General features: G+C 40.1%; 1 protein-coding gene across 9 annotated transcripts in view; it reads left to right on the top strand.

Moving 5' to 3' along the window:
• The window catches only part of UBR2 (ubiquitin protein ligase E3 component n-recognin 2), a 55,912-nt gene that overhangs the window by 11,262 nt on the left and 27,545 nt on the right, over positions 1 to 17,105 (top strand). For 6 of the 9 annotated variants that reach the window (XR_009747694.1, XM_061478845.1, XM_061478844.1 and 3 more), the window contains exons 5-16: positions 703 to 830; positions 1,795 to 1,933; positions 3,441 to 3,503; positions 4,616 to 4,736; positions 7,549 to 7,656; positions 9,593 to 9,681; positions 10,522 to 10,620; positions 13,258 to 13,421; positions 13,519 to 13,618; positions 14,685 to 14,813; positions 15,581 to 15,764; positions 16,295 to 16,356. Coding sequence is in view for 8 of the 9 variants with exons in the window: in XM_061478845.1 (XP_061334829.1) it covers positions 703 to 830; positions 1,795 to 1,933; positions 3,441 to 3,503; positions 4,616 to 4,736; positions 7,549 to 7,656; positions 9,593 to 9,681; positions 10,522 to 10,620; positions 13,258 to 13,421; positions 13,519 to 13,618; positions 14,685 to 14,813; positions 15,581 to 15,764; positions 16,295 to 16,356 (1,386 nt within the window). In the remaining variant the exon portion in view is untranslated. Of the gene's footprint in view, positions 1 to 702; positions 831 to 1,794; positions 1,934 to 3,440; positions 3,504 to 4,615; positions 4,737 to 7,548; positions 7,657 to 9,592; positions 9,682 to 10,348; positions 10,448 to 10,521; positions 10,621 to 13,257; positions 13,422 to 13,518; positions 13,619 to 14,684; positions 14,814 to 15,580; positions 15,765 to 16,294; positions 16,357 to 17,105 lie in introns of all 9 variants that reach the window. The other 3 variants (XM_061478841.1, XM_061478842.1, XM_061478846.1) reach the window with 2 other exon arrangements.

The raw sequence follows: 17,105 nt of genomic DNA, 5'->3' as shown, positions 1-17,105 counted from the left end.
GACCGCGTACAAAAGGGGAATAGCCCATTGTAAACAAGACTGGGACATGGGGAGCTCATTATCCCAACCCAAACCATTCTATGATTATGAAATGCATAGATATATATAGGTATTCTGTTATTCATATACCACAGCCTGTTAGAGATGTGGAGCATCTGTCATGGTCCCAGTGTGCTGGATGTTGTAGAAACTTGGATAGGTAAGACTTCTTGCCTCTCGATGCATGTACATAAAACAAGGCGATATATCCATATATAATGTACATATATAATATGTATGGCTATATCCAGCAGTTTACTAATATTGGTAAGTGGGACAAAATATGGAGTGATTTCCAATTCTGTTTTGAAGACGTTGTGGTAAAAGCAGATTTTCTTACAGCTGAAGTTAGAAGATCTTCAGAACTATCTTAGAAGGTGGGAACAATGACAGTGAAAATGGAGAAGTGAGTGGAAATTTGAGTGATTAGAGACCAGTTAACATTTAGGTATTGAATGCTGGGTTACTGCTTTGGCGGTTGTCACTGAAGAACTGGAAGAAGGAAACTGGATGATTCGTGACTCTATTCCTTTCAAATGTGAGGTCATTTAGAGCAAGTGGTTAAAGACGCTTGCATCATCTTTGACAGAGAGGTGCAAATGTGACAATTTCTGTTCTGAATTTCATTTAAGTTCCCAATTGCTCTTTTTATTTATTTTCCAGGACCCTCTTGTGCACTTACCAGAAGATATGGTAGCAAGAGCTTATAATATTTTTGCCATCACATTTAAATATGCAGTAGATATATTAACATGGGAAAAGGAAAATGAATTGCCTGGCCTAGAAATGATGTAAGTATAGTCCTTGTCTTCTGCCTCTTAAAGGTTTGCAGATATTAACAATAGCAGATGCAGATTTTGATTTTTAGGTACTTTTTCTGCCTTTCCTAAATTGGCAGGAATATTTTGCAAATAATTATAATAGATTTGTTTTCTCATATTTTTTTATTTGTGTGATTATAAAGCCCCTTTCTCTCCATACTGATGATGAAACAATATCTTTGTGATACCTTTGTTTTCTTAACATTGAAAAGGAAGTACTAGCAAAATTCAACACTGTAAAAGAAGTTGCAGGTTAATTTTTAATGATCCAAGTTACTGAAATTCTGATGGAAAAAGCATTTTGTGCTTTTGGTGATCCACTAACGAATTTTGCAGCATTCAGACTGTTTAAGTGGATTGTAGCATCACAGTTATCATGGATTCATTTGTTAGTATCTTTGTGTTGTGTGAGTAAGAATGCTGTGTAACTAAGGGATGGGAATCAAAAGATTGCACTGAATCTGTGTAAGCTTCCTAAGTTGTGGCTTTGAGGATCGTGGAGTTTGGGCTTTTTAAGAGCCTGCCAAGGTCTTGTTGTCTAATAGTACTTTTATGCCATATCAGGGAACCAGGTGTGGTAAAATAACGCCACTACGGGTGACGTCTCTCAGAAGCTATGGGGAATGCATTGAGCACAGCTGCACTGGAAGGCAAAGCGTTCTTAGTAGGAAACTGTCAAGTCATAATCAACAAATGTTGACAAATAATACTCAGACTAAAGTGTTGTCTTGAGATTTCACTCGTTTGGGACTTAATTCTGCAGGAAAGGTGCACGTTCCTGTAGAAGTTAGGGGTGGTCAGATTGAGATGTTCCAGTATAGCAAAGGAAGCTCAGGCTTGGGTTGTCTGCATGTTAGAAAACTTGGTTAACCTAGAAGTTTGTATTTAAAATTGCATTACTTTGAATTATATAAATTCAATCCTTGCTTTGAAGCGAGAAGAGTGACACTTACTACTGCATGCTGTTTAATGATGAAGTCCATACCTATGAACAAGTTATTTATACTCTTCAGAAGGCTGTCAACTGCACACAGAAGGAAGCTATTGGTTTTGCAACAACAGTAGATAGAGATGTAAGTAAATGTATTGCTAGAACCTGTGCTTACACTTACCCTAATGTTGACTTGATATGACTACATTTACTTTAGTTTCTTTTCCCAAAATGTGGTTAATGTATTTGAGCCCTGTGTGTCAGGTCACCCTGAAATACGTTAGTAACTCGTTGGCTAATCCAAACCAGACCTAATACTGAGTATATCTCAGTGTTAATGAGTGTAACTGTACCCCAGTAAGCATTGGGAGGGTAGATAGCAGGCTGTATCTTGCTGCCGTGTGAAGGACAGGTAGCAGATTTAGCTCATCCCTTACTGTACACCAGGGAGCTGACATTGAAAGAGCCCCTGTATGTGCTCCTGAGCGTTGGAAATGTTTCTCAGAGAAACACCAGTCAACTGTGGGGGATAAAATCCTTAATTGACTGCTTTTGCTCCCGGGCTCATGGAAATATTTGTGTTTGTTTTGGTTTTAATTTCATTTTCTTTTTCATCATTGTCAGATGAGAATGGCAGGAAGAGATAATACATTTCATGCAGTGGTTAGAAAGAACAATGAGCTCATGCTGAATATAATTTTAACTACTATGTTGGTGTCAGCTGTGTTTGCATTGTGGCTTGTGTGCCTTTTTTCCAAGAAAGGGACAATTTCTGGGGACAACTGCATCTTGCTATTTGTGCCATAGGCCTCTAAGCAGCTGCTGTGAAAATGAGTGGCCTTTTTATATTGGTTTTTATATTGTTTTGTTTGCTTGTGCCTTTTGGGGGGGCTGCTGTGGGGAGGAGGGCTCTTCCAAAACGGCAAGGAGAATTGTCGTTTTGGGTTGTTAAAGTACCTCAAGGATGGCGGTGGGAAAGGAAATACAACTACTTTATATTACTTAACACTGAACTAGACTTCGGTTTTATATTACCACTACTCTGTGCTATCGGTAACCAAAAGATTTGCTATTGATCTCTGAGGATGTGCTGACTTGAGCACATGCTGTGGATTTATAGGATGCACTTTGGTGTTTTTTCCCTTCTGGTGTTCTCTGCCCTCATCCTAAATATGAATCCTTATATACTTGTGCATGTGTGTACGTATCTAAAAGAAATGAGGAGGTTATGCCTGAAACAGTGATTTGGCATCAGACCAGATCTGAAATCTCAGTAAGCTATTCTGTCTGTAAGACATTATAAATCCAGTCAGCTATTTCAATGGATGTGTTTACAGTATAGAAAGATGGAAAGCCTTCCAATTTGGAAATAAATCAGGGGCTTTATTTGTATGTTTAGAAGACCAGTTAGCTTTAGTATCTGCTTTTTAAAGGCTTTGAAATGCCTGAAGTATCTTTAAATGCATTAGTACTAAGGATAAGTTTTCAGTATTTGAAATGTGTGATGGTTACATCTTGGTACACACAGAAAGTGAGAGTGGTTAACGTGTGTCTGAAACTGTTACTGTATCTTTTATACTCATGTAAAACAGCATTTGAACTTCTTGTTCAGAACCTGGTGGTAATGTTACTCCTTTACCCATTTCAAGGGACGTAGGTCTGTTCGGTACGGAGACTTCCAGTACTGCGATCAAGCAAAATCGGTCATTGTGGTAAGTAAAATTGTTTGCTTGTTTGCCTCATCTTTGCCTCAGTGTGCCTAGTAGAGGTATCAAAATACAGGTTGAGGCTCTGGTTTTATTTATTTGTCTACTCTGGTCTACCTTACGACCAAAATCATTTCCTAAAAAGAAGCTCCTAGACAGCTTTTCCCATCAGTAAACAGAGTGTGATCAGGAACTTCCAATGTCATCTTTCAGAACTGCATGTCAGTTCAGGTCAGTGAAGTTAAACTCTTCTAGTTTTACTCCTATAGCATGAAGTTATTTGTGTCTTTCACAGTTAGTGGAAATTGCTACTGGTTGAATCTAAGTGTGAAACTACAAATACCCTTTCATTTTGTGTGTGTGTATTTATGCGTGTGTGTATGTATGCCTAATATCTGTCTGATACAAAGCTCTTCTATGTAAGAACATGGGAAGAATATTTTTCACTTAATTTTTCTTGGACTGCTGCAGTGCAGTACTTAATCATACGAAATAGGAATGCTTTATGTATACTACTACTGCTGAAAAACAAGTACTGCAACTAGTTACTGGCCTTAAACTTATTTTGACAACATTAACTTATCTATAAAGTTGTGTAATGTTTTTAACTTGCCACCTTTGCAAAGAGCAAAGGGCTGTTATGTGTAATGTCTAAGTATTAAGGTTTCTAACAAGGGGAAATGCTTTTTCTTGCTTTAACTCAGTGTGTTTCATTTGTATTTTTGAAAATAGCACGTGGGCCATCAGTTTCTTGCCTTGGTGTGTGACTTGCATATCATAGGAGGAACAAATATGCATGGCTATGTTAGGTTGTGTGGGCCTGCTTATCAGTAAAACGCAGCAGAGCAGTGTGTACGTTGATAAGAGGCCAAGAGTGGAAAATGGATTGGCCTAAATATGTTGATACTGCATAAAATAAGGTCTTTGAAATATTAGTAGGTTAAACGAAGTTTGAACTTTCTTGGTTTTGTTGCTTCCCTGTGTAGGTGTTAGTAATTAGAATATGTATTGATATTAAAATATCGAAATTAATCATAGGAGTGCTGTGTTTCTGTGCAGAAATGTATGCTAGTCCTCGCTTAAATATGCATTACATCCTTTTTCCTTTTCTTTTTAAGAGAAATACCAGTCGTCAGACAAAGCCATTGAAAGTACAAGTTATGCATTCATCTATTGTTGCCCATCAGAGCTTTGGTCTGAAGCTCCTGACGTGGCTTGGCAGTGTTATTGGATATTCAGGTGGGCAAACTTGAACTTGCTTGAGATAAGTTAGAGAATATTTGTGAGGCAAGCTGAATTCCTAAAGCGGTTTTATCCACTTCTTTCAGATGTGTAATGTATAAGGCAAAGCTATTAATAACTTGTCAGACTTCATTCTGTTTTCTCTTACTGGAGTGCTGGTCTGAGTTCTAACTTCCACATGAAAGGGCTACCAGTCTTTGTCTCCTTGGGTGCTGTTTTATGTTTGGCTGCTGTTGAGCAGGAACTGAGAATCACTGCCAAATGCTGCATGCCAACGAGCTATTTTTTTCAGTCCCTAGTTCTTTTGAAATGGATGCAGTAAGCTGAAAAGAACCTGATTAGATAAACCAGAGCTATTCAGAAGTAATACACCTGTAAATGTTATCAAGAACTATCAGGAAAGTGTGCTCAGCTGTAAGATTGCATATATGCTCTACGTAGGTTTCTTCAGAGATTATATGTTTTATTAGACTGATAATTGAAAAACTAGCTAGGATTCCAGGCATAGGATCTCTGTATAATGTCATCTTTTTGAAAGATAAGTGCTTTATGTTGGTATAAGTTTATTTTTAAGGATACATAAATCAAGCTTCTGAAGAGTTCTGGTTGCAGCTTGTTCAACTATTTGCCAGCGTTGCTGGCGCAGATAATAGGTATTCATAGAAAGGGGTGACATAAAGATATTTAATTTCTAAGGTAATTTTTCCTTTCAGTGTAATGTGTAGGCAGGCACTCTTTCTCATACTCCTTAAGCCTCAATTTGTGCCATGTCATCTGTGCCACATGTCAAAGTCACTAATTTTCAGCACTAAATTACAGCTGTAAAAAAGTAAGTTGAATATGTTAATGGAGTATCAAAGTACACACGAAAGCATTGAATATATGCTTTGATTTGTGTGTGTGGTGTTTCTGAAATTCTGCAGAGTTCAGTTCATTAAATATAGTGTCCTTTATGATTCAGAAGGGCAAAACTAAGGTTTGATGGTAAGCGGTATGCATACGTTTTGTCTGACCTATGTGCTCAGCTACTTGAACTGCCTCACACCTTGTGATGCAGATTTGCAGCGTGCTCTGGAGCCTGGTTTTGTGAAATGCACTCTTACAAAAGCTGGTTTCCCTTAGCTTTTTAACAAACATCTAGATTCGGTTACTGTTTGGTGTGCACTTGTAGCCAGGGTGGCCAGTAGTATCCTAGGGTGTATCAGGAGGAGGCCACTGGTTTAGGGAGGTGATTCTCCCACTCTACTGACGCTGGTGAGGCCACATCTGTGTCCAGTTCTGGGCTCCTAAGTACAAGACAGACAAGGAGCTACTGGAGAGGGTCCAGAGGAAGCCACAAGGATGCTCAGGGATCTGGACCATCTCTCTTAGGAGCAGAGATTACAGGAGCTGGGCCTGGTTAGTGCAGAGAACAGCAGCCCGAGAGGGGATCTCATCCATGCAGATAAGTATCTCAAAGGAGGTGCCAGGAGGATGGTGCCAGACTCTTTCCGGTGGTGTCCATCGACAGGATGAGAAGCAATGGCCATAAAGTGAACCACAACAAGAGTCAGCTCAACACAAGGAAGAACTTCTTTATGTGAGGGTGGCAGAGCCCTGGCACCGGCTGCCCAGGGGGGTTGTGGAGTCTCCCTCTCTGGAGCCATCCCAAACCTGCCTGGACACGTTCCTGTGTGCCCTGCTCTGGGTGGCCCTGCCTTGGCAGGGGTTGAGCTGTTTTTGCTCCAGAGGGCCCTTCCAGCGCTGATGGTTCTGGGATTCGGTGATCTGCAAGATAGGGTGACAGAATTACACTGCTTGACCAAATGGCATTGGCAGGTGGACGGGTCTTCTGCTGTGCCACAAGCTTAGGTTGAATGATTGTTGTGAAATGAGCATCAGACTCTGTCTGAATAAAGTGAGAAACCTTACTATGGACCTGTGTCACAAGCTTGAATACCACATTCTTTCTAGCAAGTGTCAGTTCTTCAGCAATAAGTATCTGTTGAACAATAAAGTAGTTTACATTGATTTGTTACGCTTCGTAACAGTAGTTGGAATTGAACTCTGCAAGGCAGAAATAGCCCCCAAACTGCTGTAGGGGTTTACAGACTGTCTAGAAGTGCACGTTGTATGGTACACATGGCACTAGGCCACTGTCAGCCTGAGAGAAGCTGAGGTGGCTCAACAGAGAGCAGAAATAAGGGCTAATGCATGTGAGTCCTGGAGCGGCATCAGTGAATACGTATCACTTGCAGCACAAAGTGAGGTTGGACACTGCTCTGAACACGTCTGTGTTGAGTTCTGTTGCAGAGGCAGGCTTCCTTGCAAGCATATAGTTAGTTACATGGTCATATAATAACAATTATTACTGCTTTCCACTAGAAGAAAAGAGCTTTAAAATAATAGCAGCTAGTAAGTGTAAACTAAAAACCTCTCGAGTGTACGAGTCATTTCATGTATGAATTCTATTTTCCTTTTGGTAGGATTCTCAACAGGAAACGTATCTTAGAAAATTAACCTGTTGTATAATTATTCTATCAGTAAGCAAGCAGCACTTTGAAGAAAGCACTATTTTATTTGCTAACTTTGAAACAAATGGTTGGTTGGCAATTTTCACAAGGTTCCAAATGTTCCGTGAGCTTAGCGTGAAACTTGCAAGGTATAAAATATGTGCGTTTCTCCTGGCAAAATCGGAGCAGTGCTACTGAGTTGGCAAGGAAAAGAGGGTTCTGTGGCGTCTACCGCGTCTTATGAAGGTTGCGGTATGTCGAAAGGCACAAGTTTGCGTGTAACTATAAGTGACTTTTATCATTTCTCTTCGTTAAAGATGGCCTTCGTCGAATACTTTGTCAGGTTGGTTTACAGGAGGGGCCAGATGGTGAAAATTCTTCTCTTGTGGATAAGCTGATGCTGTATGATTCTAAACTGTGGAAAGGTGAGTTTTTGCAAGCCTCTGGAAAATACTAAAGAATGCTATGCATAAAAGTTTTCTCTTTACTGTAGCTGCTAATACTGGATCATTTTTACTGTGGTGTATTATAGACGGAATTGCCTGACTTGTTATAATCTGTCCCTTCGTGATGCACTACAAATATATCAAAGACGAGAAGATGGGGAGCCCATTTGTAGCTGTGGTTGGTGTTAAATCTGATTGTTCAAAGGAGTCTGAAATTAAGGCTAACTTAGAACCGTGGAATCAACCAGCTTGGAAAAGCCCTTTAAGCTCATCCAGTCCAACCATTCCCCAGTGCTTCCAAGGCCACCACTGACCCCTGGCACTGAGGCCTCATCTCTATGGTGTGTGAACACTTGGAGGGATGGTGACTGCAGCCCTGCCCTGGGCAGCCTGTTCCAGTGCCTGAGCACCCTCTGGGGAAGAAATACACAGATGACAGTGATCATTAAAGGAAAATGAGTAAACGGTAGAGTGGTGTCCCTGCCTGAGGCAGGGGGTTAGAACTGGGTGATCTTAAGGTCCTTTCCAACCCAAGCCATTCTATGATTCCATGATCTGGGTTTCCCTGCTTTATAGGAACTCAGCATCTCTCTCTCATATTAAGCAAAATGCCTCTCTTTAAGGCGTAGGGCCGAAGTTTTCTGCTTTGACTTGGGTTTGTGTTCATGAGGGATTCTTAAGTGTTCTGAGAACATTCCCTGCAAATTATTTCTGTTCTCTTATTTTAGAGCCCTTAAAAATTTGGAAGTCTGGTGATCCAAAGGTATTGGGTAGAAAGTTGTAACGTAGAGGAAGTGGAGGAGGTAGTTGATTTCATTTCCCTGATGGATTCTGGGTCTGCATTGATATCCTGAAAGGGCATGTAAGGCTAGGTGTAAGAAAGAGAAGCACAAAGAGAAGGCAAAGGATGGTGCAATGCACAAGTCTTTTCCTAATTTAAACATGAATGCAGTAGTTTGAAGATTAGTACCCTCCCCATAGTATCTTTTGTTGTTCTTCAGTTCTGAGGTACGGATACCCTCCTACACAGTAGTAACAGCTCTCTGTGGTCTGTCTTGGAAACTTCTTGGAGCAGCAGGAAAAGAAGTCAAGTGGAAAGGGGATTTCTGTCTTGGGTGAATGAATTTCTGGCGCTCAAGTTTTTTGGGGTTTAATTGGGGTGTTTTGACCACAAATTTGGCGATATGAGAGGTACTGCTTCTGTGAGCTTTTACGTTACAGTGGATTTAATAAAGGTTTTGTTAGGATCATGTCTTTTTACATATGCAAGGAGTCATTTGCATTTCTATTTCAAAATCAGTATTTCTCTACTTTTTCATGTTATTTCTAGATACTCTGCATTAGGGAAATAGTGTAATGGCTTTTGACTTGAAAGTGACCTACAGAAAGAAATGGTACCTGTGTGCACGTGTTTCCAAACTACATAAGGCAGTTCCCATTTGTGTTGATGCTGCTGAGACAGACTAGAAATTCAGAGCTAGCTAAGCTGCTTCTTTTGCAGGTTGTTCACAGCTAGCAAAAGTTATTGCAGTTCCCAGGACATCTTACAATAGTGTGCTCCTTTCTTACCTCGGGCCATCCAAATCCTATGTTTATCCTTAGGAACAGAGTTCTGTTCTAGTTTGCTGGACTTCCCTTCTATTTGAAGGTTTATGTTCCCATTCAACAGCTCAGTGTTCTCTTATGCCGGTGTAATAAAGAACGTTGCTTGATGAATTTTGTTACGTGTATTCTTCTTCATCCTTTGCTACCACCTGACTTACTTAATCAAAGCAGTTTGTGCTCTAAAAAGCACACTTTCACCTCCTCCTGTAAGATTTTCCTTACCTCATGCTGAAAAATCTTTGCTTTTCTGAATGTTTCCATGTTGACAGAAAACAGTGACGTGCAATATTTCATTCCTTTTTCTTGACAGGAGCAAGAAATGTGTATCACCAGTTGTTCATGAGCAGCCTGCTTATGGATTTGAAATACAAGAAACTTTTTGCTATCCGCTTTGCAAGAGTAAGTATCTTTCTCAAAAAGAGCCAATAAAATGCTTAAGCTGTGTAGTGAAGAGAGTTTAGTTAGTGTCCAGTGCCTCAAATGAATTGTCATCCAAACTTTTTCCCTTTATATTGAAACGAAAAGTTGAAATTAATGCTGACTACCTATTTCTGTCTTCAAAACATTAGTTATAATGGCATCTCATCTCCTGGGAAGAAAATGGCCTTTCCAGGCTCTCCAGAACTAAAGCAGTTCAGATGTTTTTGTCTTCACCATCAACTATGCAGGCCATTGCTTCTTAAGAGCTAATCGCTTCTCATTGTGTAAGCTGTTAGAGCACTACTCAGAAATAGTGCTGAAACTCGGTTATGCTGATCAGTGTTTTTTGCAGCAACGAGTATTTGAAATGCTTTAAATGAGCACTGCGGATTTCTGCTCACTCTGCTGAAGACGAGTCCCTTTTTGAGCAGAAAATAAAGCATTAGCGTTTATTGTGAAAATGAGAGTGAGCAGGTCTCACATGTGAGCAGATTAAGTTGTCACGTTCTTTGTACAAAGTACATATATAATAATCCCCAAGAGCTTCTCTTCCCTTTATCGTGGCATTAAAGTTTCCCAGAGCAGACATTTAAATTCAAAACTCAGGTCAGTGTGGATTAGAGGTGAATTTCCCCTTGTTGTTTAGAATTACCGGCAGTTGCAGAGAGATTATATGGAGGATGATCACGAACGGGCAGTATCGGTGGCTGCTCTGTCTGTCCAACTCTTCACTGTACCTACTCTGGTGAGTAGTGCCTGTCTTTCTTTTAAAAACTGATAGTTGGCACTCCTTGCCTTTTTTTGCCTCCTTCTTAATAGAACTATGAGCGATTGCAGAGTGATTTTATGAAAGATGACCACGACAGAGAGTTCTCAATTGCTGACCTCTCGATACAGATATTCACAGTGCCTTCTCTTGTAAGTACTAAAAGACCAAAAAAGGAAATCTTTCTTTGTTGAAAGCCACTCGAGGTTCTTGAATCAAGAGTGCAGGTTTCTGTAACGTTACTTTGGAAGTAATAATATGTGGAATAATTGGATAATGATAATTGAATGCCGTAGAGAGACTCTTCGACAGGGACTGTAACAATAGGAGAAGGGGTGATGGGTTCACACTGAAAGAGGGCAAGTTCAGGTTAGATCTAAGGCAGAAGCTCTTCCCTGTGAGGGTGCTGAGGCGCTGGCACAGGGTGCCCAGAGAAGCTGTGGCTGCCCATCCCTGGCAGTGTTCAAGGCCAGGCTGGACACAGGGGCTTGGAGCAAGCTGCTCTAGTGGAAGGTGTCCCTGCCCATGACAGGGGGTTGGAACTGGGTGAGCTTAAGGTCCTTTCCAGCCCAAACCTCTATGAGATGCAAGGCACTACTGCTGCCCAGCACTCAAACTGTTTGCATACGTTACTATGGTTTAGAAGTTAGTGCTCAACATGGTAAAGTCTGACTCTGAGTTCCCAGAGCGGGCTGGGTAGTTTGGGGTTTTATGTGCTTCTTTTATCTTTTTCTAGGAAGGTACTTAAATGCTTATTTAGATACACTCAAACATGTCAATTCCTCATCATACTAAGCCACGGTTACTGCTTCTAGAAGTCTACATTATGGTTTGCATATCGTGGTTTCAGAGCATACCATTCTGGGGCAGCTTTATACATGATCTACTTTACATTAACTTACCAATCAACAAAAGTGCAAGTAGCAGTTGTCTCGTGGTATTTCCTACTTCCTGTGGCACTTCTAGACTTGGATGATGCCTTCTTTCAGGTTTCTAGTTAATTTGTCTTACAGTGCTTCAGGCACTGTTACTTCTCGCAGCTCACTAACTCTGCTGGTCTTTCACCAGCTTCTCCTTGATTTGGGAAATGTCTTTATTTGCTCCAGTCTCCAATATGTTTGTCTTTGCTTGTATTACAAATGAAACTTTGGAGCTAGACTAAAAAGAAGTGTCTGATTTCATAGCCAGAATTGTTTAAAAAATGAATGCTTCTGAATCCTTCCAAATTGACTCGGCTTAATTGGGCTCTCCAGTTCAATAGTAGCATGGCAGTTATGATCCCATGGCAGTTATGATCCCAAGCAAAGCCAATTTCAGGTTTCCTGCTGGTGGATGTTGTTAATCCATTCAACAGGGCGTCAAGGTTTTGTTTCCATGGGTCAGGGCAATATTGTATTAGCTCTTCTAATCTTCATGCTGCCAGTAGAATGTTGCCCATATTCAGACTTCCAGTTAGACTTAACAAACTGTTACTCAAATAGTTATGGCATTATTTTTTCCTTTGGCAGATGGGTGGTGAAATATGTGCATTGATACATTGCTTTTTTAAAAGGAGTTTCCTTACAGGAGAATAATTGCAATGTCCCTTTACATGTTTTCTCTTTCAAAAACATGCAAAAAAAGGAAAGCCAGCTTGGTTTTGACTGTTTTGTTGGGTAGAATAGACTCATGACATTAAAATAATGATAAGCTCCTGCCACATTATTTTTATCTATTTATACATATTTTAGATATTTAAGTATATTCATTCTTAATGAATAAGTTGAAGAATGTAAAACCACCCCTTTGCCCCCAGGAGCATTTTCAATGTGATCTCAGTAATTTAAGTGTTTGAGCTCTCAAGTAACAGGTCTTTTGGCTTGAGAGAGGATGGGTGGTTGTATTGGTAGTGATTTTGTGTGGGGAAACGTTAGCCATTAGATTTTACCCCGCCCACCCCCACAGTAGCATTTTAGAAACTGTATTTTGGAGTATCATTGCCAACTGTCGAACCCAGAAGCTCTGATCTATAACCACAGTGTCATTGAGGTCGATCAGAGTGGCCAGTCTTGAATCTGCCAGCCACAAAGTAAAATCCTCCCGAGATCCAAGAACTGCAAGGCTCATCCCACTTACGTTGGTGAACCAACAGTACGGGGGAGTTCTGGAAGAGCTCACAAGTAGGAAGGAGGTGGCAGTAACTTCTTAGTGCCCCCTACTCTGTTGTCAGGTTGTGTTGGATTAGATTGCATGTGGAAGATGATTGTCAGGCTTTGTGATGCCTGTTTCCTGCAGCATGGATGTATGCAGTAGCTTCTGGGGGGAATTCTAAGTAGTTTGGTGTAATTTCCATGTGGAAATTGCACTATAAAGTTCCTTAGTACTTTGGAAGATGCTCCGTGGGGCTTGATGGTTTCTGAATAGAGCTGCCACTCCCCTAAAGGGGTCATGCTTCAACTATAAGAGAGGAGACAGCACATACTTAAAGGGAGGTACAAGATAATTGCAAGGCACATAATAACATATGCCTTGTGTCATAATTATATAGGTTTGCAGGAGCCTAACCATAGTCAGACTTCTGTACAGAAGGGATCTGAAGAAAGAGATCTGGATTATGATTATTTCTGGCTAGATGACATTTTTCTTCTGTGAATGTTTGGAAGATTGGCTTTCAGTATGTTCTGGTTTAATTATTGATGTAACTCTTTTGGGTGAAAATTCCTGTATTCGATAAGCTTCATGGTGCATTGTGACACTCTTTGTTAGCTGTGTCTGTTAATTACAGCGAATTTCAATGTACTTTGGCATAGGCTCGAATGTTAATAACAGAAGAAAATCTCATGACCACTATCATCAAAACCTTTATGGACCACTTAAGGCACCGTGACATCCAAGGCAGGTTTCAGTTTGAACGTTACACTGCTCTGCAGGCTTTCAAATTCAGGCGTGTTCAGAGCCTTATTTTGGATCTCAAGTAAGTATCTTGCATATTAACTATGTGCTGGTTTGATCAATTGAGGACATAAGAAGAAAACCAAACTTAACACTTGCATCTTTTCTGATGTACCCAGGTATGTGTTGATAAGTAAGCCAACCGAGTGGTCAGATGACTTGAGGCAAAAGTTCCTGGAGGGTTTTGATGCCTTCTTAGAATTACTCAAGTGTATGCAGGTATGTAAATCTGTGAATTCCAGAATCTTGCAAAACTAAAGCAGGAAGATGGCTATCATGAGAGAAAAGTGGAAGAAACTTAATATCCTCTCACTTTTATAACCAGTGCAGTGTAAGTTTTGGAGCCATCGTGTTTTCCTGAAACGTAACATCTCACCTAACTCTTTCCAATGTAGTTTGTTGCAGAGGGCAATAAAAAGGAAGAGCAGTTCAAAAAGAAAAATGGCATTTAGGGCTTATTGTGCAGTTTTAGAGGCAGGCTAGGACATAATTAATCGTGTGAGTGAAATCTGGTCCGTCTTAACCAACTGTTCTCACTCACAGTCTCCAGTTACTCCAGTGTCAGCAAGAGTTGCTCTGTGTATTGAAGAATATTAATTCCTGACATACAAAGAGATCTTTTCACTGTGTTTTATTCCCCCCCCCCCCCCCCCCCCCGCCTTTTCACATGCTATGTTACCTTAAGAGGAATATTTTAAAAGCGATGCATCTTTTATGAGGGCAAGTTGGCCTTATGATCAGTAAGGTATAAGTCAGAATCACTCCCATTTTTCAGTACTTCAGTAGTATGCTTTCCTCAATGCTTGGCTTAGTGTGTTTATGGTAGTCTCTTGAATATGTTGTATTCCTCAGATAGTGCTGGTTTTATTTCTTCTTATGCCAAGAACTGATTAGGTACCACAGCACTAGTCTTTATTCAGTACTTCACTGTGTTTAATAGTGCATCCCTAGAAAATATATTCAAAAAACCCCACCTTTAAGGTAATATATTTATGCAATCACTGTTGTACTGCTCATAATACTAAAAGCTCTTCAGTGTTAATAAGAGAGTTGAAATCTGAAATCTTTCTTGTCCCAGTATTCTTCTCTTCCAATTCCTGATTCATTTTCATGTTATTCTTTCAATGTGTATAATTCCTTTTCCAGATGGTCCCAAGCTTCTTTTTTCTGGTTGTAGCAACAATATGTTTGTAAGGACGAGTAACGACTGTCTCCCGCTTGGGTGAATGTTGTTAGCATATTTCAGTGATACATTGTTGAAATGGGTAATTCCTTTTGTTCTTAGGGTATGGATCCCATAACTCGTCAAGTAGGACAGCACATAGAAATGGAACCAGAGTGGGAAGCGGCGTTTACGTTGCAGATGAAATTAACACTTGTTATTTCAATGATGCAGGACTGGTGTGCATTAGATGTAAGTTCCTTGTGAATTCTTTTTGCATGTGGGTATGTGAAGGGGGCAAAAAACCCCGAACGTTAATATGTGTAACACTTGAGCTAAGCGCATAGCTACGCCATAAGCCAAAATCAGCTTCTCTGAGCAAGTGCAAATCTTTTCTGTATTTAAGCACATCCTTTATGGCTTGAACTGACCAATTCGTAAGGAGGTGGCTAAGCTCTTTCTCAAACATTAGAGAGAGAGGTCTGTCACACATCTGAAAGTCGTGATCATCACGACACTATCAGGTTGTAATTTTCAGAGAAGGGGGAATAGAGGTGTAGGCCCTTGATACATGAAACACTGCCTGATTGTAAATCATGGGTTTACTCCATAAATGTTTCAAGTTTTAGGAGTACAGAACTTCAGCAAGGTAAAGTATGGCAAGTGATCCTGGAATAGTTGAACATTCAAGTTGGCTTTAATCCGTCACTGTTAGTTAATGTGCAGCTTTTACTAGCCTGGCATGATTATTGCTCAGAAAGTTCCCATAATATCAGTTACAAAAAGAACCTCCAAAACCAGTGGGTGTTTTTCTAGTCAGACATACTGGTATGAGTTTTGCAATCTGTTCCCCCTTAATTCAGCTCTATTTGTTAGATTCCTTATCTTAATTTTGCAGGGCTGTTAATAAAGGTAAAACCCCCAAACCCATCAGACGTTTTCACATTGGCTGTATTGTTTTGCAGAGCTCTGGTTGTTTTTTTCCTTAATCTCTATAAACTGCAATCTTTTTCTTTTAGGAAAAAGTGTTAATTGAAGCCTACAAGAAATGCCTGAATGTGTTGATGCAGTGTCATAGTGGTTTTACTGATGGAGAACAGCCTATTGTTCTCAGTATGTGTGGACATTCAGTGGAGACCATCAGATACTGTGTTTCTCAGGAAAAAGTTAGCATTCATCTCCCAGTTTCTCGTTTACTTGCAGGTATGAACTAGTTCAAAATGTTTTGGGAAATGTTGTATGTATGCGATTTGGTTTTTGTGTGGCCATCAGGAACCACACAGCAGCTGGTTAAAGACTGAACAGGATGAGGTTTGGCCTTTTTCTAGCTGTTTGACAGCCTCTCCTCTGTCAAACGGGGAGAGTCCTCTACCATAAGGACTGATGGAAAGGATGAGGTATCGGTTATGATAATTTGTCCTAATAGACCAAGGGCTCTTGGCTGTCTCTGAAGGGAAATGACAGAGTCAGGAGACAGGCAAAAATCTCACTTGTACTGCAGGTCCTACACAGATACAATGGGGGAAGTGAAATTCTCCTCAAATGCATGCTTTGTAATATGTCTCTTCAGGAAATAGCTGCGTAGCTGCAGGGTGATCAGTCTGCAGCCTTACTTGTAGCTGTGTGCAGAAAGTGGCTCACTAGTAAATGAGATGACCTTTGTTGCCCTATTCAAATGATATAAAATACTGTGTGTAATATTATGTATGGTTTTGTTTCATGTATTTATGTAGGCTTGCATGTTTTGCTGAGTAAAACTGAAGTGGCATATAAGTTTCCAGAGCTGCTACCCCTGGTATGTAATTAAATGTAGCATGTTCATTAAATATAATTAATGCTGAATGTGGAATTGGTCATGTAAGTGTAGGATGTTAAAACAAAGGACCCTTTTGCTATGACTTCTATTCAGAGAGACTCTGTTTAATAGTTAAAATTACCTCTTAAAAAACGAATACATAGGTATTAATGACTTGAGCATAAGCAATTGGTATTGCTTCCCTAAATAACTGAAGACTTACACTTAAGGTTTATATTTTGTTCTTCATGCATTACCTTCTCTTGGTAGTAGAAACTCTTGGCAGGATCTGATTCCTTCTCCTTGGCCTAGGTTCTCATCCTCTTCCCCAGCTGTACCTTGCTTCCTGCATGTTCTTATTGATACAGTGTTTCTTTAAGGGAAGTTAAAAAGAATAAGATGAATTAAAAGAGAAAACATAACTGGGAGGAGAAATCTCAGTGTCTTCTGAAAGAAGAAGTACTTAACCTTCGAATGAGAAAAAGCAAATGACAGTGTTATTAAATTGATAATGTTCGTGGCTTAAAATATGAAACCTGTCTTTAAGAATGAACCAAAGCCCTCATGGAGTACTTCTGTGGAGCAAAGACAGAATATAAGGTTGATTAACATGCATAGATTCTGAGTAGGATCATCAAACACACATTTTGTAAGGGGGGGGGGGGGGGGGGGTGATTTGCTTCTCTTTTGTATTGCCCAACTATTTTAATGTTCACAAATATTCTCCTCTTTCCCATTTTCTTTTATTT

This window comes from Pezoporus flaviventris, unplaced genomic scaffold (assembly GCF_033815535.1).
Source record: "Pezoporus flaviventris isolate CSIRO_AGI_PZ_B2104156 unplaced genomic scaffold, CSIRO_AGI_Pfla_v1 ptg000132l, whole genome shotgun sequence".
NCBI classification, from domain to species: Eukaryota; Metazoa; Chordata; class Aves; order Psittaciformes; family Psittacidae; genus Pezoporus; species Pezoporus flaviventris.
This window is presented reverse-complemented; position numbering and strand designations above follow the sequence as displayed.